This window comes from Danio rerio, chromosome 24 (genome assembly GCF_052040795.2).
Source record: "Danio rerio strain M-AB ecotype USA chromosome 24, GRCz13ab, whole genome shotgun sequence".
NCBI lineage: Eukaryota > Metazoa > Chordata > Actinopteri > Cypriniformes > Danionidae > Danio > Danio rerio.
In genome coordinates, this window is record NC_141044.1 from 32,168,240 (window position 1) to 32,195,454 (window position 27,215).

General features: G+C 33.8%; 1 protein-coding gene across 10 annotated transcripts in view; it reads right to left on the bottom strand.

Annotated features, from left to right (window-relative positions):
• The window catches only part of col11a1a (collagen, type XI, alpha 1a), a 135,650-nt gene that overhangs the window by 74,020 nt on the left and 34,415 nt on the right, over positions 1-27,215 (bottom strand). For 2 of the 10 annotated variants that reach the window (XM_087308788.1, XM_087308787.1), the window contains exons 5-24: positions 24,755-24,880; positions 22,090-22,176; positions 19,992-20,090; positions 16,949-17,245; positions 15,037-15,099; positions 14,879-14,920; positions 14,655-14,717; positions 11,724-11,798; positions 8,902-8,985; positions 8,497-8,553; positions 6,484-6,537; positions 6,348-6,401; positions 4,875-4,928; positions 4,723-4,776; positions 3,025-3,078; positions 2,899-2,943; positions 2,705-2,758; positions 2,581-2,625; positions 1,442-1,495; positions 517-561 (exon numbers count right to left, since the gene is read on the bottom strand). In XM_087308788.1, the coding sequence (XP_087164914.1) occupies positions 517-561; positions 1,442-1,495; positions 2,581-2,625; positions 2,705-2,758; positions 2,899-2,943; positions 3,025-3,078; positions 4,723-4,776; positions 4,875-4,928; positions 6,348-6,401; positions 6,484-6,537; positions 8,497-8,553; positions 8,902-8,985; positions 11,724-11,798; positions 14,655-14,717; positions 14,879-14,920; positions 15,037-15,099; positions 16,949-17,245; positions 19,992-20,090; positions 22,090-22,176; positions 24,755-24,880 (1,506 nt within the window). 10 annotated transcript variants of the gene reach the window in all.

The window sequence follows — 27,215 nt, forward strand, 5'->3', positions numbered from 1 at the left end:
TTTCTAATGGTTAGGAATAGATGGTTTTTCTTTGCTTACCATAGCTAAAACAATGGAGTTTGGACTGCTTGAATGACATCTGTGTTAACTTTTTTGAAAAATGGTGGGGGAAATGTGTCAATCTAAAGAGTTTACACAATTGCAAGACCTATCTTCTTCTCTGCTGGGATAGTGATAATGAAAATGAAGTGGAACCTAGTTTCTTTAACCAGGTTAAAACAAACAAGAAATACAGTAAGTTACAATTGAATTGACTCTTGTTACAGTTATGAAAGTTTGATAACAAACAGGAAATGTTCATGGGTCAATGACATGCATACACTGAAATGGTCTACACCAATAATGTTTGAATAATTGAAAGAAACTTAATTATCTTTGAAGAAATATAATAGAAAGATCTTTTAAAGTCAATAAAAAATATTAAAATCTTCATCACCGCTGTATGGACCATAACGATTCTTCAGTTTCCTGTTCAAAACAGTTTCCTAATTATTATGAAAATTCCAAAAGTCTTACTTTTTCTCCGGGTGGTCCGATGGGTCCCTGTGGACCTGGAAGACCCTGTTTAACAGAAAACAGACAGCAAACGTAAGTCTTTGTTGGCATGACAGAGCGAAATGTGTGACAGAGAGAAACCCAAACTGATGACTTACACACAATACTAGCCTTATTGTGTGTGTGTGTGTGTGTTGGCAGGGTCACTAATGTTTGCACAGTGGACTTGAGTGTGTGTTTACTGTGTGTGTATTTACAGTGGCTGATTCAGTGTATTTTTGCATGAGTTTGTGTGTGTGTGTGTGTGTGTGTGTGTGTTCACTCAAGGGAAATCTGAGCTCTCTGCTGCAGGTGGAGTGTTATGAATGAGCCGCTTTCAGCTGCCCTCTTCCTCTGAGCCCAGCGGAGGCTTACAGAAATACCTCAGATCGTTTCACTGTGCCCTTCGAGATCCAGCGCCACAGAGACGCTCGGAAGTAAGATTGAAAAATTATAGTAAAGATGAAAAATTAGCCAGAAAATGAGTTGAATATGAATTGGGCTGCATAATAGTAAATCAGAGTATTAGACTATGAATTAATCTCTTCAAGCCCATAATTGAGCAAAGCCCCAATAGACGAAAATAAACAAAGACTACCATAGTTTATTTTACTGGAAAGAATATTACAGAAAAATGTTTAATTCAGTTTGTAACTTGCCATATTAGCATATCTAATTGACTAGCATAATACGACTGATAGCTTTGTGATAGTTTTAAATTCTGTCACATTTTTCATTCCAAGATCTTGGCAATCTTCGATATAGAAAAGAAAATTGAGACGTAGATGAAATGGGATTGCAAGGGATCTGTAGGGATCTAAAAATTCTCAATCCTCAAGCACTACAGTAATACCACAGTTTCTATGTGTCTTTATGTGTGTGTGTCTGTGTGTGTATTTGTATTCACCTGTCCTCCTGGGATTCCCTGCTGTCCAGGAGGACCTGGCTCTCCCTGAGGCCCCTGTTCACCAGAAAAACACGGTACAAGTCAACTACACTCTCAAGGCATCAAATCACCAGCAGTGTTCTTTCTGCTAACGTGCTAACACGGTGAATATGCTAACACAATAATGAATGTTATATGGATATTTTTAATGCTAAATGTTGCAAAATGAGGAATATTTAACGTTTGTGTGCTTCAAAATGTAGAATGCTCACAACATGATGTACAGTTTGTTTACCTCTGTGTTCAAAAGTGGGTTTAGTTACTGTACAAGATTATCATTATGTAGCTTCTCTGTTATCAGTTTAGTTCAGTTCTTAATGTAATTGTGAGATCATGACTTGGCATTACGATTTCAACAAAAAGATGAGCTAATGGTTATTTTCTGTTGATCATAATCTGGTTTAAGAAACTAAACATGTTTTAAATTGGATATGCTAAATGTAGATTATGCTACATGTACATGTTAATGTAATATTTTGCTACACAGGGTATATTGTACATCCCATTATGAAAATTAACCATAGTTTTACTACAAGGAAAAAACAACAACATGATTATTGTAGTTTAAAAACTCACACGGCGCTACACTAACCATAGTGTTACCATTGTATGCATGTATAAATAGTAATCAGCCCATCCAAGAACATGGTTATTACACTTACTGTTAAAGCAATGGGACTGTGATGTAATGCAGTTTAATGTGAGACACTGCAGGTGAATTACCATAGTTATCAACATATTTACCCAATTTTATAATTAAAAACAAGTTTTAAAAACTGTTAAATATGCAAATAAGTCAAATAAGAGTGCATTTTTTATTAAAATTAAAACCTACAGACACAAAAACACATATAATGTGACAAATGAAACACTTAAAAGTATATTTAGGATGTTTTCCATACGTGATCCAAACATTTCTAAAATGTCAGATGCATGAAAAATCTTTCTTGCCTTTAGGGTCTCACCTTAAACCTCCCATTATACAGCTTTATATTGGTATTGAACAAATATGTGCAGAACCCACGGTGATTGACTCAACAAGTATTATCAGCATGACTTTATCTACAAAATGCCATGTTTTAGAGATCCATGTCTCTTACCATGTTTCCTTTGGGACCCTGCGGACCATCAACACCAGCAATGCCCTGCAGAAATCAATTGCGCAAGATTAGAAGAGAGCAATCAGCTTCAGATTTGCAGATTACACATTAAAAACACACTCACAGGTTGTCCAGGAGGTCCAGGAGGGCCTCTTGGGCCGAGAAGACCTCGCGGCCCCTGAGATAAAAAGGCTTTGATTAAAATGTGCAAGTTCTCTTATCTGAATTTTAATAGGAATACTAATAGGCTTTTGGGAGATTCTGCCCCCTGGTGGCCAACAAGAAATAAAGCATTTAGTCAATGCAAGACACACTTACGCTCTCACCAGCAAGTCCTCTTGGTCCGATCTCACCATCTTCTCCCTGTAAAGAAGAAAGAAGTTACTTTTTTTTCTAGTGAGTGAACCAATATATTGAGAGAAGGTGAATGAAAAAAAAATTTACTCTTGGTCCATCCTCTCCAGTTGGTCCCGGGGGTCCAGCAGGGCCGGTTTCACCCTGTCAAAAAAGAGAGGAAGCATCATTCTTTATTACATTCGACTTAATATAAAATCCTTGCTTTATATCTCTGATCTAGGGAGTCATTTTGAATCCTGTAATTATTACTTGTGTTGACATGGGAACCGAATGGAAATATCTGACTTTTAATGAATAATTTCACCTTTGAAGAGCTCATATTTCTTCTCGGATTTATAATGTACTATATATTACTACAATGAAGAGCATAATTGCTAAATGCTGCAAGTTTTACCTCCTTGTAACTAATCCTGTAACTTCCTTGCAATTTTTTTACCATTTTCATGAATCAATTTGAATGTAATATATGTTAGATACAGTATACAGTTGAAGTCAGAATTATTAAACCCCCTGAAATATTAGCCCCCCTGTTTATTTTTCCCCCAATTTCTGTTTAACAGAAGGAGGATTTTAAAAACACATTTCTAAACATAAAAGTTTTAATAAGTCATTCCTAATAACTGATTTATTTTACATTTGCCATGATGACAGTAAAAAATATTTTACTAGATATTTTTCAAGATACTATTATTCAGATTAAAGTGACATTTAAAGGCTTAACTAGGTTAATTAGGTTAACTAGGCAGGTTAGGGTAATTAGGCAAGTTATTGTATAGCGATGGTTTGCTCTGTAGACTATCAAAAAATATATATATAGCTTAAAGGGGCTAATAATTTTGAGCTTAAAATGCTGTTTAAAAATAATTAAAACTGCTTTTATTTTAGCAGAAATAAAACAAATAAGACTTTCTCCAGAAGAAAAAGTATTATCAGACATACTGTAAAAATGTCCTTGCTCTGTTAAACATCATTTGGGACATATTAAAGAAAAAAAAAATTCAAAGGGGGGCTTATAAGTCTGATTTCAACTTTGTTACACATATTTACAATCATAAAATGTAAATAAAATGTTAATGTTAATGTGAAAGGAAATATATGAAACCTATAAAAAATATTATTCTGTTAAAAATGTATGTTCTTTTAAATTTAAGGTTACTCTGTGAAGAGATTATGCCAACCATCGAGGACTTTGACGACAACACACACATTATACACAAATACACTTCATTAAACATGACACTTAGACATCAGTCATAGGCTGTAAAATTAAAGGTTATTGATGTCTGCATATAATAACTTATATTTGATAGTGACTTTAACATAATTTGATTGTAATGTAACAACGTGCACCTTTTCTAAAGCTGCTTTTGAAACATCAATTATTGTAAAAAAAAATTTAAAAGTCCTATACAAATAAACTTGAATTAAATTAAATTGAATTCAAATTTGGGGGAATAAATAATAATCAACGCATTAGTAGTAACAATACAAATAAATAAGAACACATTTTCTTTCTAAACTCATACAAGGATTGTGCCTGAAAACTATTTAGAAATTAGTATCATGTGAAATCCAATAAAAGATTGAAAACCCCTGTTTTAGAACATACATATACTGTAGTGTCTTTATGCAAATTCCTTTTAATATATTTAGACATTTAATATTAAATTCCTTATAGTTTCTTTTATGTTTGCTGTGCCAAATTAAATCACTCAATATTTTGTGTCTTCAGCAAAAACTGGACATTTATCACCAACTTGCATCTACTTGTATTTGTTTACTCACCCTGTGTCCTTTCTCACCAGGCAGACCCGGAAGCCCATCGAAACCTCTGTCACCCTGTGAGGATGACCAAGTAAGATAATCAAGCAATATGTTAAGCAGTACAGCATAACTTATTTATGAGCATGAAAAGGTCAAATAAACATTTTCCATACCTTAGATCCAGACTCTCCAGGCATTCCTCGGGCACCATCAGCTCCAGCACGACCCTGTCACACATCAATCAGGCATTATACTATTTTTGAGAACTATTATGTGACCAAACTATTGTTGTCAAAAGTATTCATATTTAGGTAATGTTTTGATAATAAAATATATCTGAAACAATGCCATCTTTCTTTTAGTGGGCAAATTCTGAGCTCTCTTTTACATATGCTTCCGTGGATAGGCTAACATTAGAGCTGAGGGGGGAAAAATGTTCAAGATATCAATTCTAAATCTATTCTGAGATTTAGCATCTCTATTCACTCTTGAATAGATGCTGGGCTTTGTTTTTGACAGCAGATAACCCTCTAAGCTAGTTTTTAACCATACACTCAAACGCTCATGGGGAAGAACAGGACACACACCACAAGATAATCAGACTGATTTTGAGTCAATTTCTCCTTTTCTGGCAGACATAGGTAATGTCCCCATTATCTTGGTGTATCTAATTTATCAGATTTTCAGATTATTAGATTTTACTGTAATGTGAGGTGTGTTCAGATCAATGTTGGGGAGAAGCTAGCCACCACTAGCTTAGCTACATTTTTTCAGTGGCTCAGGTACTTATGATATAATGAAGCTTTTTTTCAATAGCAAGCAACTTTTTCCAGCAAGTAGCTAAGTAGCTTGACAACAAATTCATTCCATTTAGTGAACCAGTAATGTTCGAAGCAGCACAGCATCATCTTACAAGATCACATTCTAAACTAGTGTATTACAGCCATCCTTTGGTAAGTCATACATGGTTTTACATTTATTAGATTAATTTATTACAGTTTTTTTATAAATAATATATACATTTTTAATTAACAAAAATGAATTTAAATTCATATAAAGTATTCTAACAGTTTAGAATTCACCTGAAGTAAGAACATTGTGTGAGGCCTTCAATAAAATTTCTCACCAATAAGAAGCCACTTTTTTGTTGAGAAATTGCTACTGATAATTAAGTAATTACTGCTATTTAATTACTTTGTTAGTGCAATGCTACCTTTGTAGCTGTTTTGTACTTTGACTCTTGACAATCTGAGAAATTCGAAAACTGTGGTTAGTAAAACATTAAGCTTTGACATTTATAATTGAAGTATACTGTTTTAAGTACCAAATATTTTACTTAAATTTAATGTTTATTCACATTTTGTGATATAACTTACGTCTTTGTGAACCAAGTACCTTCGATGTAGCTAGCTACTTTTGGGAAGTCACTTGTAGTGTAGCTACAGTTTGAAAGTTCGAATATGCAAATATAAAATCAACATTACCTCAATGCTTATTAAGCTACAGTTTCAGAGTATGTTCCACTGGTAAAGCATGACTATAATTTATGTTATCATATCAAAAAGTTAGAAAATTAAGTATTACCACTATAAACCACACAGTCAAGAAATTTGGATGTGTCTAATAGATAATAATCAATATCTCACCCTCTTTCCAGGTTTTCCTATTTGCCCTGGTGGGCCTTGGATTCCCCTTGGACCCTGTGGGGTAAATATATTTCATTATTAAGGTAAGTAGATTATTGTTTAGCATGACTTTTGATGATTAGCATTATTAGCTTACCTGAGGACCATGATCCCCACTTTCTCCCTTCAGTCCAGGAGGACCTGGAAGACCCTAAATGTGGTTGAAACCAAAAAGAGATGCATCAGACTAAGAATACAGAAAACCAAGACATTTTTAACAGTTACAGCAATCTTAAAACATCTGCACTATATATAAACAAACAGCAGGTGGCGATATTTTCACAACATACATGTCCCTACTGCTCTTCACTTCCTTAGAGAAAAAAAAAATCAAAACACAGACGTTGCATTTCTTTAACACAGCAAAAAAACAGATGATTTTAAAATTGCTGATATTTTAGACAGACAGTCTTCTTTTTTTTAGCTAATTTAAAAGATAATTTAAGAGTTGACTTGTGCATGTTTTCTTAAAACTGCACCCTGCCATAAAGACTGATTTGGAAAGTCCAAGATTCTCATTTGTCTGCTTTTTGAATTGCACATCTGAGGATTCACAACCAGCCATTAAACAGTTGCTGTGTTCTTAACTTATATAAAGATTATGATTTCAGCGTCTCATCATTTCACGTTCAATCAGTCACACAGGGTAAATACGACATGACATGGCTGTGGTTTTCATGTCTCAGATGTTTAATATAGCTATAGATTTTTTAGGGACTCTTTTAGTTGGATAATTTGTGTTGTAAAAAAATACTGACCTTCCTACAGTACATCCAGCTCTTGTTTCTTACTCATTTTGGTGTGCTGATTCCAAAATGCAGTATTAAATCTATTATACTGATTTTAGAATGATAATGCTTTCTGTAACATCTGTTGGTGCTTTTCTACACCACACAATTACAAAACTTTACACAATTAGTATTCATTTGGGTATTTGAACATATGTTGGTTAGATACACACACACCTAAGATAATATTGTAATTTTTATTAACTATTTGAACTAGTTTAAACCTTTTATTTTCATTTTCATTTAAGTTTATTCATTTTTACACATTTATTATTAACATATATTACAATTAATTAAAATTAATATGTATTTTATATTATGTTATTAGATTTTTTTCAGTCAACATTTATTTTATTACATAGTTATTTTTAAATTAGTTTATACAATATGGTTTTATAGAACACTGCCCTCAAAGTCCGGGACTCTACTCCAGATTCATTCCTGGAGAGAATTTATTCTGTATACACCTCCATTTCATATTGTGTGTACGCAATAAAAGGTGTGGGATGTACTACTTGATAAACGCATGTTCTTATGCATAATCTTAATCGTCTTTTTAGCGATGGTCTGAAATGAAATGGCGATATTTATGACACTCAGTTAGTTTCTTATTGTCGTCCCAGTCAGCTTATGACATTTGCTTGCCATAATTGGACAACACTCAATGAAATGGGTGAGGATGTCAGTTTCCAGAAAAGAAAATAAAAGCTAATAGGATGATTTGATACAGATATGTTTAAAAGATGATTGAACAGTGAGGCATGTGCTTACTTTGCTCCAATCCAGCACAATTTTTTTGCTTTATCCTATTTGAAATTAGATTATTTGGGGTGGTGAGGAATGGAAATGTCGAATTTGCACTATTAAACAAAAGTTAGGTCATCTGATGAGATATAGATAGTGCAATTTCTCACATTACACTGTATTTAGCAACACATTACTTTTGTTTGACATGGATGTGTTTTGTTTCTAAAAATGGCACTTAAATTGTCATTTAAAATGTCAGCCAACACTTAAACTCCCCATTTATCCACATTTTGCACTTGTCATTAATGTTTTTTTAAAAGCAAAGGGCACTTTTTAAATGATTGATTTATTATTGATGTATTTGAATGTTTGCTAAAAACAAGTTTTTTTATAACCAATTTTTCCAGATTTTTGACACTAATGAAAATTCAGATATTTATACTGGTTTACTGCATATAATTAATGCTAAACTAAATAAAAAAAACTATTGAAAAACGTTAAATACTTGTATAAAATTCCTTTAGCCACTAAAATGCTCTGACTGATAGGGACGTATGCGAGTCACATAAACTCACCACTGGTCCAGATCGTCCAGTGAGACCCATTGGACCCGGCGGACCTCTCATGGCGAGCTGCAGACACAAACCAAACACTCAAAATCACCATAAAATCATTTAACACACACACACAACATCTACTCAACTTAGAGGAGGTGTAGAAACATCCACATTTTTCAAGGATGGGTCTAAATACTACTGTAGTCTGCAACACCTGTCAGGGTCGCCCTCTTGCAGGTCGTGACCCTTGCTAGTATTTTTAACTAGTCTGTGCTGCTCTGTTAACTCTTAAACAAGGCCAGAGCGAATTCAATCCAGCGCTCCACCCCTTCCCTAAAAAGAGTCCCAGCTCCCGCACACATGCACGGCCGTGTTAAAACAGTAAGACGTGTGGCCCTTCTGTTGTGCTCTGCTCATACTCACCCTGGCCTGAGAGAGAATAGCCTGAGCCTGAGCCTCCTGAGCTGAAACCACTGGGCCCTTTTCTCCATCACCACCAAAACGAAACTGACAAAACATGAGCAGAGTGTTAGTTATCATTTCATTTTGAAGCCCTTCTTAATAGTGTATACTACATTGTAAATATACACACTGTAAATGCACTGGCAAACAAGCTGGCAATTTTGGTAAAACTACAGCCCAGTTGTAATTGTTAATTTACAGTGTGCTTGTATTTTTTGCCAGTAACACTGTTAATTTTAAAGCAATGTTTTACAGTGCACTCATTGTAAAATTTATAGTAACTTACTGCCAATTGTGGTCGGTATAACAGTGAGTCTGTTCATGTACAAGTACAAGCTGTATTTTTAAATTACAGTTGTAATAATATTTACAGTGTGCTTGTAAATTTAGTCTTACTGGGAAACAAAATGGCCAGTACGTTGCTGTAGATTTTACAGTATACAATAATAATTAAATTACAGTGTACTGTAAATATGTATATGGAAATATAGCCACACAAATAGGACAAACAACAATTTGAACATTACATCAAGATTGAGTATTGGCAAAAAAAATATATGCCTGTTCTACCATACTACGAGATCATACAGGAGAATCAGGGTTTCTGCAGCTTACATCAAGTCAGATTTAACATTTTTAAGACCCTTTTAAGACCATTATGAATGACATTTTAGACTTGTGTAGGGTTAAGATTTTTTCTAACAGCCTAAAATAAGAAATCATGTGGTTGTTTTTTTCTGATTCTGGAATTTAATTTGGGGAATTTGCTATAAAAATGTCTAACAGCTGTTGTGAATTGTATCTCTTTGCAAAACTTGTATATTAAAGTGTAAAAAAAAAGAGGTTTTATTGAGATGTATAGTTGGTCGTTAGATGGATGTCAGCCCAATTGAGTAGCTTTACTTGGACAAAGCAAAATGAAAATAATTTAAGACCTACAAAACAATATTTCAGGCCTAAAATTTAGTTTTTTAAATTTTTTAAAAGACATTTTAAGACTTTTTAAGACCCCGGAGACACTCTGTAGATTATTTAAGGAAACAACATATATTTAAGGGTCAACAAATAGTATTTGTACATAGTGTTTTGTAATAGAACTACTTTCTTCTTGGGAACGGATGCAGGTTGTGTATAAAGGGTGTAATGTAGACATATGTTTTTGTGGAATATATTTTGAAGGGTTGTTTTTACATTTTTTTATTTAATTTATCTTTTTTTTTTTGTATTTTATATTGAGGTATGGAGGAATAATTTAATATTGGTAGTGCTATGCAGGAAATAAATAAACCTTTTCATCTTAGGTTTAAACCTTAAACCCATAAATTGCAATATGAATATAAATATTGCGATATGTTTTTGGAAATAATTTAGATTTAGAAAATAGATTTTAGAAAATGATTCTACAAGGAGTGCATCTGCATAAAATATAATAAACAAATTGCAAGCATAGATGGATACAATTGAACAAAGATACACATAAAAAAACATAGCTTTATGGTTTTCTAACAGTATTGTTAATATAGAATAATCAAGTCCAAGACAGCACAGTATAGTCTTCGTTGTAATAAAATACAAATAAATATGATTAATCATTGTTAAATACATACATTATACATTCTTGTGCCTAAATCCTTTCAATTCACTTAAAATCGTACACAGTCACATGCCTTAAAAATACATTTAAATGAAATTCTTTCACACTATTAGGAATGAATTCTGAACAAATCACATGGTTCCTGGTTAATTATAAACCCAACTTGACATTGAAGATCCTGTGATGTGATTATACTAGATATCGATATCGCTGTAACAATATATTGCGCAGGCCTGTTCTATATTCAATAATACTAATTATTATCTAAATAATTATTTAATACTTAATCGACTACGAAAAGCAACATTGTGAATACTTGTTTAGGATTTACATTGTGTTTTTGTAACACTTTACAATATGGGAAAAGTAGTTAATGTTAGTTAATATATTACGTAACATGAACAAACAATGAAAAATGCTTGATAACATTAATTAATGCACCGAGTTAACATAAACTAACAAATGAACAACTGTATTTTTATTAACAAAGATTAATAAATACTTGGATAAATGTAGTGTACAAGTGTAAAGTGTTACCGTCATTTTCAATGCTTTATGACTAAACATGCTATTAAAACATGCAGTAATCATTAAGATAACTGTAGAACACTTTAATTTAAGTAGTAAGTCACACCATATACTACACTGTAAAAAATGCTGGGTTCCATACAATTCCTTCATGTTGTCCCAACACAAATTGTTATCTTAATCGTTTTTACAAATGGAAGTGGATTAAACAAAAAACAATTGAGTTGTCCCCATAAAAACTTAAGAATGATGTTGTTTTACCTCAATTTAAATTTAGTTATTTAAAGCTAAATGTAAAATGTTAAATGAAAAATGCTAAATGTAGCCAATTTAGAGTAGTTTCAACAAGAAGCAAAGTATTTATTTATTTTTTTTTTTGCGTGCGCTGGCTTATTACGTGCTTATTACTAGTAATTAATAAGCAGTTATTTAATAGTTTATTGAGCTAAAAGTCTTCTAATAGTCTGCTAATTGCTTGAATTGTACATTAAAATCAAATGTGACTTTACTTGGTATTTTCTGTACTGTACAACACTAGTAAACAACAGCATGTTGTAAAGAGTTCTACATAAATACAATTATTTGAATGTATTATTGCTGAGTACCTGAATGAAAGTGTTGTACATTTATTGATATTTTTTTCCTGCAATAAGGGTCTTACCGGCAGCATGAGCATAGTTCCAGGTGGTCCTGGCAAACCATCAGCTCCAGGAAGACCAGCGCGGCCTGGAGGACCCTGAGCGACAGAGAAGAGAAAGAATAAATCAGTAACCTGACACTTCTTCACAACACACAGGTAAGAGAAAGTACTAAGAGAGGAATGAGAAAAGCAAAGGATTTAAACAGACCAATCTTCCATTAGATTTCAGTTAAGTGAGCTTGAGTTAAAGACATTGAGTCGATTGGTTTTCTAGCTCATAAGCGCAGGGAGGGAAAAAACACTGTGTAACAATTATTTGTGCCTAAACAACACTTTATTTGGCTGTCCAGATGGTTCCCTGTTGTTTCCACTATGTCCAAATTATAAAGAAGTATCACCTTCAGCACGGTTAGCTTGTGAAGATGTTCAGTAAACACTAATTAAGCATATTAAATGTCCTTTGAGGTGCGCAGGGCTTAGTTTGTCTAAAATCATTTATCATTTCTTTATTTTATACACTAGCAGTCCTGTGTTTTACTTTTGTTTTCATTCAAATGAACTATCTGTCTACAGCTGAAGGATATTCTGCTGTAAGGTATTTTATTTATGTCATTAGCATACATCTGTGTGGTATATAGTTGTAGTTGTTTTTTTATTTTGACGTGTAATGTAAATAAAACAAATTTATCCTCGGATTGCCAGACTTTAATGATACATAATAATAATAATAATAATAATAATAATAATAATAATAAAAATCATAATAATAACAATAATAACAACAACAACAACAACAACAATAATAATAATAATAATAATAATAATAATAACAATAATAATAATAATATAATAAGTAACTTGACTTTAATAAGTTAATGTAGATAAAAACAAACGTTTTCAATTTAACAGCATATTTACAATGTATACAATGTTGATAAAAAATAGACTTGTTTTAAAATGTCATTAATGAGTACATTTATTTGAAAATATCATTATATTAAATGTAGGAACATAATCCCCATTGAAATTAAGTGAGTTCAATTAAATAGATCTGAAGTTATAACACACGACTGCCCAAAAATAGTCTGAATGTATGAAACCTACATATACATTTTCAACATAACAACATAAGCAGTGTAAAATAGCAATACATGTATTTTACTTACATAAATAAAGTAAATAAATAAATAACAAGGGATCAATATGATCTAACCATATAATGTTAGATTTAGTGGAAAGCTAAATTATGTTTTATATGAATTTAATTGATACTAGTATAATTGTATAGGTCAGTTTACAAGTATTACAATTTTTTTTTGACACCTAAAAGAGGCAAAATGAGCCAACCATTACTGTGTGTCATTTCCATAATATTTGAATGTTACCGAAAAAAAATTTGTAAACAATCTGAAAAACTAATGTGGTCTATTATGGAAGTCTTTTTTTATACCAAAATGTTTATAGATACTTTCAAGGTCAAATCCGATCCAAATGCTTTGTTAGCAATGGCTTTGTATATTATATTAAAATACTTCGCTGCATTTATTCAAAAATGTTGTGGTTATTCTGATGTGGATATTTATATATATAGGAAATTTTCACAGTATGTCTGATAATATTTTTACTTCTGGAGAAAGTCCCATTTGTTTTATTTTGGCTAGAATAAGAGCAGTTTTTAATTTTTTTAAAAACATTTTAAGGTCAATATTATTAGCCCCTAAGCTATATATATTTTTCGTAGTCTACAGAACAAACCACCGTTATACAAACACTTGCCTAATTATCCTAACCTGCCTAGTTAACCTAATTAACCTAGTTAAGCCTTTAAATGTCACTTTAAGCTGTTTAGAAGTGTCTTGGAAAATATCTAGTCAAATATTATTAACTGTCATCATGGCAAAGATAAAATAAATTATTGTTATTATACATTATTTATGAATATAAATAATTTATAAATTATTTTTTCATTCATTCATTAATTTTCTTGTCGGCTTAGTCCCTTTATTAATCCGGGGTCGCCACAGTGGAATGAACCGCCAACTTATCCAGCAAGTTTTTACGCAGCGGATGTCCTTCCAGCCGCAACTCATCTCTAGGAAACATCAACACACACATTCACTCATACACTACGGACAACTTAGCCTACCCAATTCACCTGTACCGCATGTCTTTGGACTGTGGGGGAAACCGGAGCACCCGGAGGAAACCCACACGAAGGCAGAGAGAACATGCAAACTCCACACAGAAACGCCAACTGAGCCGAGGTTCGAACCAGCGACCCAGCGACCTTTTTGCTGTGAGGCAACAGCACTACCTACTGCGCCACTGCCTCGCCTAAATAATGTTTTATAAGTTATTAGAAATCAGTTATTAAAACTATTATGTTTAGAAATGTATTGAAAAAAATCTTCTCTATGGTAAACATAAATTGGGGAACAAAAATAAACAGGGGCTAATAATTCAGGGGGGCTAATAATTCTGACTTCAACTGTATATTGCAATCATCATCATCATCATCATCACTAACACTAACTCACTTTGATCTGTATTTCTAAATAAAGTAGCCCATAGTTCCATGTCTGCAAACTCAATGTGTCGCAGAGGGTGTAAATGTGCCCTTAGGGTCATGAATCTGCCATGACCCTGTTCAGAATAAATCAGCATTATGTACTGTTTACTGACACTTCCACATCTTGCTGTTTACAACAGCCATCTATGCCTTTTCTAAGCTTCCAGAATGCAAGGATTTCTCAGGACTGACAGTTTTCTCAGACTCAAGTTTTTTTGATTAATATTTTAACCCTGACAATAACAAATTCACTTTCTACAAACTAAAGCTGAAATATGACAGAAGATGAAGACCTGAATCTCAACTAAACATGTCAATGTCCTGAAACCACTCAATCGGATATTAATAAAGCATAAAGTCAGAGAGGGAAAAAAAAGTCCTACCCTGTCACCAGGATCTCCAGCCAAACCAGGGGGGCCTTGTAAACCTGGAGGACCTGGAAGACCCTAAAGACAAAGACAGCACAAACAAACATAGGTTTGAGCGTAAAGATAAGCCAAATAACAAAAGATTAGACCTTAGTGATTTTTTTTTCTGGTCAGAGCACATGGGTTGAAAACTGAATGTTACAGTAAAATTGATGCAGGTAAATATGCTAGTGGCTTACAGCAGGTCCAGGTGGTCCTGAAGGTCCCTCGATCAGCATTCCCTTTGAATCACACCAAAATCACAATTACTGACAGATTGCATGATCAAATTATGTAATAAACTCAGATTAATATCGTCCCCATGTTGATGCATATAAGAAATTCACTTTTTACTCACTGGTTCAATCACTGCAGGCTCTCCTTTCTCACCTTTCTGACCAAGAGCAGCACCTCCACCCAGCTGAAAACACACAATACAGGTCAGACAGACAGACAGACAGACATAGATAGATAGATAGATAGATAGATAGATAGATAGATAGATAGATAGATAGATAGATAGATAGATAGATAGATAGATAGATAGATAGATAGATAGATAGATAGATAGATAGATAGATAGATAGATAGATGGATGGATGGATGGATGGATGGATGGATGGATGGATGGATGGATGGATGGATGGATGGATGGATGGATAGATAGACAAATAGATAGATAGATAGATAGACAGACAGACAGACAGACAGACAGACAGACAGACAGACAGACAGGGATGGATGGATGGATGGATAAATAGATGAAGAGATAGATAGATAGATAGATAGATAGATAGATAGATAGATAGATAGATAGATAGATAGATAGATAGATAGATAGATAGATAGATAGATAGATAGATAGATAGATAGATAGATGGATGGATGGATGGATGGATGGATGGATGGATGGATGGATGGATGGATGGATGGATGGATGGATGGATGGATGGATGGATGGATGGATGGATAGACAAATAGATAGATAGATAGATAGATAGATAGATAGATAGATAGATAGATAGATGGATGGATGGATGGATGGATGGATGGATGGATGGATGGATGGATGGATGGATGGATGGATGGATGGATGGATGGATGGATGGATGGATAGACAAATAGATAGATAGATAGATAGATAGATAGATAGATAGATAGATAGATAGATAGATAGACAGACAGACAGACAGACAGACAGACAGACAGGCAGACAGGCAGACAGAAAGACAGACAGACAGACAGACAGGCAGGCAGACAGACAGACAGGGATGGATGGATGGATGGATAAATAGATGAAGAGATAGATAGATAGATAGATAGATAGATAGATAGATAGATAGATAGATAGATAGATAGATAGATAGATAGATAGATAGATAGATAGATAGATAGATAGATAGATAGATAGATAGATAGATAGATAGATAGATGGATGGATGGATGGATGGATGGATGGATGGATGGATGGATGGATGGATGGATGGATGGATGGATGGATAGACAGACAGACAGACAGGGATGGATGGATGGATGGATGGATAAATAGATGAAGAGATAGATAGATAGATAGATAGATAGATAGATAGATAGATAGATAGATAGATAGATAGATAGATAGATAGATAGATAGATAGATAGATAGATAGATAGATAGATAGATAGATAGATAGATAGATAGACGTATAAATATATAAACCGACTGATAGACAGAGACATATAATAGATAGAAAGTCAGACAGACAGTGTTAGTGTTAGTGCCGGTGCAGAATGCATGACGTGTAAACTATGATTGACTGTTATGCTGAAGATGTTAAAGTCTGGCGGGTTTATTTTTGGATTATTTTGCATGTTTATTCTTCTCTGCAATTGAGAAAAGGAGAAAAGTGGTTGCTCTTGCAAACTTCTTCTTTAGGGGGAGGAGGTGGAGAAGGGTGTGCCCGAACAGACAGCTGGGTCTGTGGTATGGGGTAATTGCCGTGTCCCGGGGCAGTATTGGAGATAAGGTGCTGACAGTCACAGAGTTCAGCAGCTCCGTGACTTTCAGGAATGAGAGTGAGTGTACGCTTTCTGTGAATCAGTGTGATGGAGACGAAAGAAAGAGTACACTAATGTGGATAAAAGAGAAGAAATGCATTCTAGAGGAGAGAATAAAACGGACAGACCCCATGCAGAATAGTACACTGTAGAGTCAACAACACATGCTAGATTCCCATATCCAACAATCCCAGTGCTTGGACGACACGCTCATTTCAGGGCTCAATACTTACGTCTGTTTCAGCGATGTCGGTTTCGGCCGCAACCCCAGGCCCAAAACTGTCCTCGTAATTGGATGTTGGGTTTGGAGCCACATTGCCAAACTCATCATACGGCCCATACTCATACTGATTTTTGTCAAGCCCAGTCACATCATATTCCTTAAGATCATACTCCTTAAAGTCATACGAGTCCACTCCGATGGGGTCAGCGGTGCCACTGGGCAGCACAGCTTCTGAGGCAGCGGTCGGATCCAGACCAGCCTGGGCCGTCTCGGTGATATAATCACCAAAATTCTCCTCTTCCATGGCCTTATTACACCCAAAGCAATGCGGCGGAAGGGAGTTTGAGCAATGGAGGGAAGATGGATGTTAGTTTTAGCAGTTAAAGCAATTACTACTGTATCTAAAGCAAAGCAAGAGCAAAATGAATTGCATGATTAATGGCCATCGATTTTGGCTGGCAACAAGGTAACACTTCTTTGTCCCATTGAAGTGATTCGAATTGCATTGATTCATAGGTGGATTAAGAGAGTGTAAGGCGTTAATTAAATTTGGTTAAGTAAATCACATTGTACAATTTACAGCAATAGGAAATAGTAATGGAGATTTAATGGCTTAAAATGTTTAAACATAAAGCCACAAGGTATTTTTTAGCTCAGTATAAACTATAATTACTTTATAAGCAAATGGACAAGCTTTCTCGAGTTTAGTTTTTTGGATAAATTAAATTAAATTAAATTAAATTAAATTAAATTAAATTAAATTAAATTAAATTAAATTAAATTAAATTAAATTAAATAAATAAAATTAAATTAAATTAAATTAAATAAAAATAAATTAAATAAAAATAAATCTAATTAAATTAAAAGTAAATAAAAAATGAATAAAATTAAATAAGAAATAAAATAATAAAGTTAAATAAAATAAAATATAAAATTTAATCAAAATAAAAACTAACTATAATATAAAAGAAAATAAAACTAATGTTTAGGGATGCTCTGATTGATTGGCCGAAGATCGGTATCGGCCGATAATCACATTTCATGACTCGATCAGTACTCGCCAATCCAATCTGGCCGATCTCATGGACCGATCACAGCGGTTTGTTTATGAGTTTACATGCAGGGGAAGACGCACAAGTGCTCCTGTATATTATATATAGCCTAAGCCAAAGTAAAATGAATGAATGAATGCTGCTTCTGGCCATGATATGTTCACACCTAAATATTTATGAGACATGTTTATAGGATTATATGCAACATCCTTCATTTATTGTCTTAGGTAAAGTGAGATCTTCCCTTAAGGATCATACATAGAGGGAAATGTGCTTTATGCATTATAAAGCTCGGAGCATCATAATCGGTACTCGGTATCTGCTGATCACCATGATAAGGATTCGGTATCCGTTATCGGCGGCTAAAATCCTGATCGGAGCATCCCTACTAATTTCTGTAAAAGTTCAAGTTAAATGTATCTTGATATAGAAAGGCTTTAAAACAAAAATTCTGTGAACATTTTTTCGTTAAAAAAATAGAGTAATAAAAACAATTTGAGTTCAGATTTCACAACTAATTTGTATTAAATGCCAATCTTTTATTTTCAAATATTTGTGTTATTTGCAAAAGGACAGAAAAAGTGTTAACTCAATAATAAAAAGCATGATTATGTTTGCTAATTTAATAATCACACAACCAAATCTGTCTTTTTTTCCACAATAAGCATAATGGTAAAGCTGTATTATGTTTAGAGGTGGAAAAACAAAGACAGAAACATATCACACTGCAGTGTTTATAAAAAAAGAAAACACAAAACTATTGTGATAATTATGTGATCAAATGCAGAAACAGGTCAAATGTAACCTAAGCAGCTCTGCATTTGATAACAACTCTGCTTACCACATTTTCCACAAAATAAAACATAATCATTATATATCTGCACAATCCACGATAAACACAGAACTGGTCAATGCATCTAAAGAAAATGGCTGTAATAGCGCTAACTAGTACCAGAACTATTCAACCATTCTAGCAGCGAATTTGATGTTCGTTTAACATCAGCTTTTATGTGTGTCACTTATTGAGAGAACTGTTTTGAATGGGACTTGCCATCCTATCAATGGTAGTTCAAGCAATCAGTTCCAAATCTCAATCAAAAATTTCTTAATTAAATGGATGGATGGATGGATGGTGGATAGATAGATAGATAGACAGACAGACAGACAGACAGACAGACAGACAGACAGACAGATAGATAGATAGATAGATAGACAAACAGATAAATATATACATACATGGATAGATAGATAGACAGACAGACAGACAGACAGACTGACTGACTGACTGTTTGATTGATTGATTGATTGATTGATTGATTGATTGATTGATTGATTGATTGATTGATTGATTGATTGATTGATTCGTCTGATTAATTGGGTAGTTCACCTAAAACTGAAAGTTATGCCATTTTGTTCCCATTAAGTTTTCCAAAACTGTTTTGAGTTTATTTTTTCTTTGGAAAAGTAAAAGAAAGAAAATCTGTAACCGTTGACTTCCATAGTATTTGTTTTCTTACTTTGGAAGTCAATGATTAAAGTTTTTCAGCTAAATTCCGAATCGATCAATAAACTCGAAAAGGTTTGGAACCACTTAAATAAATAGAAAGTAAATTAGATTTTTTTGTGTGAACTATCCATTTAAATCATTGAATCATACAAAAACGTGTTGTTCCTGAATGCAAACTTAACCATCATTGATATCCACAACAGGAAGCTGAAAATCCATTGAGAGATATCTGCTTGATATTCTCGCCGTGTCTGAAGTTTCACATCACAGGAAGCAGAGAGCCTAAATTTAGATCTTAGCGTTTTTATAGTGAATATCAGCTTCATGTGGATGGAACAGTTCCCTTGCAGTGACACTCAAAAGCGCAGAACAATTTCCTCAAATTGTTTTGTCATTTCATTTCAAATACTTCCTCATGCTCCAGGATTTTTCCTTGTTTTCTCCCACATTAGTGACCCTCGCCCCATTCTTAGAGTAAATAACCAAATGATTACCTTGTTTGGTCCAGTGGTTGCGACAGGCGTTTTGGAAGCATCTACTGTTCCGTAGTCAAGTTCACTGTCTGTATAGTACTCTCCATCTACATTGTTAGACTACAGCAAGTTTCAAAGTGAAAAGGAAAGAGGAAGAAGATAAGAAAGGAGGAATTAACACAGTTCAAGCAGTTTCCATAAGTGATCCGCAGAGACGGCACCTAGCAAAAGAATATACGGATGACTCTCTCAGACCATCATCAGAGATTTCCCTCAATAAAAAGGAGATCTTGATGGGTTCTGACATCGACTACACTTGTACTATTACCCCTAGAATGGCTTGTCTTGGTGTTGGTGGCAGGTATCCATATCTCTTCTTCTTAGGCACTAACTTTTTAGCCTGTTTTGGCTCCGGGTACTTATAGGGTTTGGCAAAAGATTTAGGGGACTTTTTTGTCCTCTTGGATTTCATGGAGACACTACGTTTCACTCTCTGGAAAAAGGTTATGGTGAGGGGGGGAAAAGACACATCAAATTATTTGCATTAGAAGGGAAATGAGAGCCTGTTCTTATTTGTCAAATGTGGGTTACATGAAAAACTCAAAGATCATTCATTGAAAAAAAATTAAGTTACAACACTATTTACAGCCCAGACTAACTGGAAATATGTCCCTCAGCCTACATCTTTATGAAATGTAAAATATGTTACTATAGGTAAGTTTCATTGCACATTTCAGATGACAAATCCACCAGAGGGCGCTGTCTACAATTTGGTATTAATTATTTTTTGCTTGTGTATTTTGTAGGGATGAACTGAAATTAAATTTCAGAGCCGAAACCGAAATTCTGAATGCATGAAAAGTGAAAATGTTTAGTAATAAGTACTTTTAAATTTAAGTAACTTTAACTTAACTTGACAACTTAAATTATATTGTTTTAAAAAGCTAATAAATTTTTTATTGACAGTGAACGAGTTGAGACATCGTCAATTTACCAGCATTGCCATGACAAATCCACCAGAGGGCGCTGTTTGCATTTTGATATTAATCATTTTTTTTGCCTGTGTATTTTATAGGGATGCACTGAAATTAAAATTCTAGGTCGAAACCGAAAACTCTGGATGCACTCAGTGGAAAACGTAAACTGAATGTTTTATAACAAGCAATTTAAATGTAAATAACTTTAAATTTAACTTATAACCTAAATGATACTGTTTTTTTGTTTTTTTTTTAAACACAAGCTAATAAAATAACCACATTTTATTAAGAGTGAACAAATCAAGAGGGGTCATTTTACCAGTGTTGTGCTACTGCAAACAGCATGAACAAGTATAAAAGTATAAAAATGTCCTGTCAGTGCATAATTTGAGTGCTTTGCTTTTTCCATTGAGCGTGTGTTAAGTGAACAGATAACTGTATTGGCACTTGAGTGGAATATACACAGCAGAATAATAAATTTAACCTGGCGTCTAGCCACCAATGCAATGCTGCTCTTGCACTTTTGGTTAAATATAACAACAAAACCATCCTTTTGGTCCATTGAAATGAATAGGTTTCATAGCGCAGAGCTTTCCGCTTCCAGTATGAAAGCTGCTTCACACCATGCAGTGACTATGGCTGGAAGGAAAGTAAACTAGCGTGCCAAACACTGCTGATCAGCATAGCTTCTTTTCTGCTCATATTCTTTTTCACTGTATTACCAAAAATGCAATTTTCACCTGATAATGTTGAGTGCTCGAAAATTTGATGCATCCCTATTAATTAAATCTTAAACAGCTTGCTATATTACCATAAAATACACCCAGGCAACCCACATTTGATTTCTTTCTCTTAACACTAGATTTACAGATGTAAAAACACAAACAGACAACATACACTATAGATGGGCAAAAGTATGTGAATCCCTGTAGTAATGTATGGGTCTGGTTATTTAAGTTAACCAACAGGTGCTTCAAATCTGCCATAAAACCATATAATCTTCTCAAATATACCTTTTATTTCAATACCACAGCAGGATTGATTGATCCAAACAAACCCTAAGCCACATACTTCTGCCCGTAATACAAATATATAGAACAAAAAAGGAGGAAAACACATACATCCCACATTCCTGCATTTACCTGCGGCTCAGAAAACTCATCAGTCGCTGTGGGTGTGCCTCCCTCGTAATAATCATATAAATCACCATATTCAACAGGAGTTGTGTACTGCACATAGGGAGAGGATGACAAAGAGGTTAGCAAAGCAAAACACATGCATTAATGTAATCTACCCGAGGGTGTATTACATATTTTAATGGTTAGATATACTGTACTGTATAGTTGGTTTTATACAGTGCTGATGAATTAGATGTTTACATTATTTTGAATATAAATCATGAGTGTTGTCATTTAAAAAAAATCTCTAAAAATGAAGCAAAAGTTCTCAGATTGTGTGTGTGTGTGTGTGTGTGTGTGTGTGTGTGTGTGTGTGTGTGTGTGTGTGTGTGTGTGTGTGTGTGTGTGTGTGAGTTCAGCACACATTGCATTAATTAAAGTAATGTACAACATACGATGTACTTTTTCTGATATATAGATGGGTGTTTAATGCCCTGTAAAAGGAGATAACAACCATATGTTAGCTGCCTTCTTCATTTCTCATCTTTACTTGTGTGTAAAATCCAATCTGCCTTCTGACGCCAAAGTAGAATCAAGGGTAAAGTCTTAAAAAGCTGTAAAAAAATTTTTTTTTACATTAAAGTAGGAAATTGTGGTGGAATAGCTGATTTTATATCTCAAATACTTCATAATTAGACTCATACAGATGTTAATTGTTAAGTTTTGAATATTAAAATGAGGTTAATAATGATAAATACCGTTAGATTCTGCTGTTGAAAACATGTACAGCCTTTATTAGTAAGTTCAATATTTACTAATGCATTATTAAAGCTTGTTAACATTAGCTAATGCACTGTGAGTTAACATGAACAGACAACAAATTACTTTATTTTCATTAACAAACATGCATAAATACTGTAATTATTGTATTGTTCATGTTAATAAATGTATTACCTAATATTAACTAATATTGTAAAGTGTTGCCCATTCATCAATGATAACACCTTTTAATTTATGAATGAATGGTTTACTAGATTTCTGGTCAGTAAGGCATAGCATTTTCTCTGCTCCTTGAACACAAATAACGGCTGTCAGAGGAGCAGGAAAGCTGATAAAGCCATTGGAGTGGAGCACTCCAGGGCTTCATCCATCAAACACAAGTATATGTTAATCCTCATCCAGCATAAGAGCTCATAAAACAGCCGCTGCGCTGATGATCTGGGTCTCTTCATGGCTGGTGATCACTCAGTACTGAGTCGGACCTCATTCAGGCTGATTTATGAGCAAAGCATTTCAGACACGTACAATGTGAGAGAAAGGGTTATTCATTTCTCACATTCTGGAACTGACCCTCTCCCTGTTTTAGCAAGACGTAATGTGTCAAAATGTCTTGCATACGTTGCCATTGGTTGAAAGAGTGACTGTAACCTGGTATATTTTTTTATGCATTATTATTCAATACTTTATTTTACTTTATTATAATTAGTATGCATTGAGTTGATGAAATGTGTTTTACAGTACCTTTCAAAATTCACTTTATGTAAATTATTTTACATTAAATTAGTTTATTATATATTTTTTATTTTTATTATTTGTTTATTTTGTTGTACTATATTTTAATACATTCATCATGCTATTTTCTATTTTTATTTTATTTTATTTTGCTGTCTAGTTTTGGTGAGTACCAATGCAAAATTTTATTTTATTTTATTTTATTTATTTTTATTAAATTTATCTTGCTAACTTCTATTTTTTTACGCTGCATTTTGTGTTTTCTATTTGTTATGCCAAGCTTTATTTTTATTTATTTATTTATTTATTTATTTATTTATTTATTTATTATTTTTATTTTGCAGTCTAGTTTTAGTGAGTAGCCCTAATCTTTGTATGAGATTTAATTTAATTTAATTTAATTTAATTCAATTCAATTCAATTCAATTCAATTCAATTCAATTCAATTCAATTTAATTTAATTTAATTTAATTTAATTTAATTTAATTTAATTTAATTTAATTTAATTTAATTTTAACTTAATTTTGTTTTGTTTTGTTTTGTTTTGTTTTGTTTTGTTTTGTTTTGTTTTGTTTTGTTTTGTTTTGTTTTAATTTATTTATTTTATTTTATTTTACAGTCTAGTTTTGGTAAGTAGCCCTAATTTGTTATGAGGTTTTTTCTATTAATTATTAATAATAAATTAAAAATCACAAAAATAAATCTCAATTTATTTGTTCGCCACTCATCAAGTTCTAAAAATATTTTGTGTGTTTATAAATCTTCTACTATGATGAGTTCTACTATTAATAATACTAATAAATGAAGAAAACATGCTATTAAAGTATCTGTCAAGTAAAGCAATACTACTAATAACAAATGCATTTGAAAGCTTTTCATTCAAAACAATATAGTTTTATCTGTAATATTATTGGCTACAACATAATTCATGCACTTCAGTAATATTTCACTTTTTGTTTGTGTTTTTCAAAGTTTATTCTATAATATTATTTCAATTATTCTAACATGTGGAAAAACAACAATAAAGTATGAGTCTGTCCGTCCAGTCATTTGACTGTAGGTGTCAAAAGTATCGACAGCATGTCAGACGTCCAGAAGCGTTTAGTCTTCTGAGTACTGAAGGAAATGCTATTTCCTCTGTCAGCTAGTCCAAAAGGCTCATGGTCTATATACTGACCTCCTCTCCGGGCTCCTGTGCCTGCAGTGTGTCCTTGTGAGGGACGTCACAGTCTGGGCTGTAATGTTCACAGTAGTCGTAAGCTGCTTTAGGGTCAGCCACAATCAGCAGTTGTTGTATATCACCCTGAGGAGACCAAAAACAGAGCAATACATGAGATACATGTGCTGAAATATTACTACTGAAACATTAACACAAATTAAACATTAATCGATCAAATTGACTGTGTATTGTATAAAAATAAGGACTGGAAGGCAGGGTTGGAACAAAACAACAAATCATCAACAACTTTCTCAATGAGAAACACAGGTTCAGGAAATTGCTGCTTTATAAGCAGGTAAATAAAACATGTTTCATCACGAAACACCTTGGGAACAGAAACCCACAAAGGAAGTCTGCTCTCGTATAAAATGTGCCTAACAATGGTTGGGCAACAGTACATAAAACCTTCAGGTCAACAACATGTTAAACATGCACACATCTACAAAGAGCACATGTTTAACATGGAGATGAGTGGAATATGTGTCTTGCCATACATTCATTATGGGTGTTTGGTGATTAAAAACATCCTTAAGTGCATGAGAATACAATTTACTTCTCATGAACCTAGAAATCAATAGTCCCTCGATTTTTTGACATGTAAATGTCAATGTGCTATAGAAAAACAAGTTTCAGAACAAAACTATCTTGTTAGTCTGAAAACAGCTTATAAAAACAAATTGTTTCAAATGTGCCTGATTTGTGATGTAATAGTTGATAGAAAGTCCGACTCCAGAAAAGATGGTCAAGACTTGATTCCACATAACTGTCTGTTTGGCTCTGCCCACAATAACAAAGCAGCAAAAAAAATGAATCCGACAATTTTTGTTTTAAATGCGCAATCAGCAACTGGATTTATTTATTTTTATTTATTTTTTTGGCTCATCTACAAAGTCACTTCAAAAGCAAATAAACCTCAAATACAATTTCTTTTCTGGTTTCCAGAAAGAAAAGCATGAAAAATATATAAAAATCAGTATCACGATCAGACAATTTGCTAGTATAAAATTTATAAAATTTATACTAGCAGCACTTATTTTTAAATTGCAATCTTTTCAGATCCCAGTGTAGCAGAGGCAGCTAGTGAAGAGCTGTGCAGATAATCCTCACTCCTCTGACCTCTAAAGCCTGGTTTATACTTCTGCGTCAAGTGATCGGCGTGACCCCACTCCTGTTGGCAGTGAGGTGTTTATGTTCCTCTGTGTTGAGTTTCTTCACTGGTATTTTTTTTTCTGAATGCTTTCTTAATGTACAAGTGGTTCAAATTTGCTCATTTTGAGGCAGGAACCTGGCGGACGTGCAACAACTTTAACTATGAGGTAAACACAAAACAAAAGTCCTTCACAGCACTCCACATTTGTAAACAATCCCTCCACTGGGCTTGCGCGGCTCTCGGCCCACACTCGTCAGCGATACCAAGCTGGCCAATCACAGAGCTTGCGCTACGCGTCATTGCGATGTGTAGTTACATTTTTTGAGAGGTGCAGATCAGCGACGCCGACGGCCATGGTGAGGGCTATGCATCCACGCGTAGGCTGCGCCGTAGCATAAGCGTGTACTTGACGCTGAAGTATAAATTAGCCTTAAAGGTGCTCTAGTAACAGATAAATACACAAAAATACACAAATAATGGCTTAGCAATGAATAAGAGCAATGAACTCCCATGTGGAAAATCGCCGGTTTGATTCCAGCTCTGAGCGGGTTGGGTGGTGTAGGACTGGTACATTTGGTGCCGTGACCCGGGTGGGAGTGAAGTTTAGTGGGGTGAGTGTAAAAGAGGCCAGCTAGTGAAATGCTGTGCAGGTAAACCTCAGTCTTCTGACCTCTAAAGATGCTAGATGCCATGATCTTTAGCCTCCTTGTTAGTGCAACTGACTCCCATGTAAAGAGTTGCCTGTTTGATCGCATCTCTGATTGGGTGGTGTAGGACCGACGGGGTTACACCAACATTAGGAAAGAGTGGTCCAACGTGTTCTTTTATTAACTTAACTTTTCCGTGGATTTGTTTACAAGCATGGCAATATTCAAAACATACAGAAATAATGAAAATAAGATGATGCTGAATGCTGAATCCAACCGTAATCTTGCACCATACGAGTGACGAGTGAGTTTATGTGCTCTGTTTTTCGTTAACACACAGATCTGTTTAACATTTTTAAGTTAATCACAGCCTTCAAAGTCCATCTATAAAGTATGTAGATTTCAATACATTTATACATTTGTTGGCACAATACTGTCTTAGGACATAATCTTAAACAGCAAGCAACCAAAACAGTTAGCCAATCATATTAATGAGCATTTGCATATCATGAACCCATAGAGTACTACAAATATATACAGTTAAAGTCAGAATTATTAGCCCCCCTTTGTATTTTTTTCTTCTTTTTCAAATATTTCCTAAATTATGTTTTTAACAGATCAA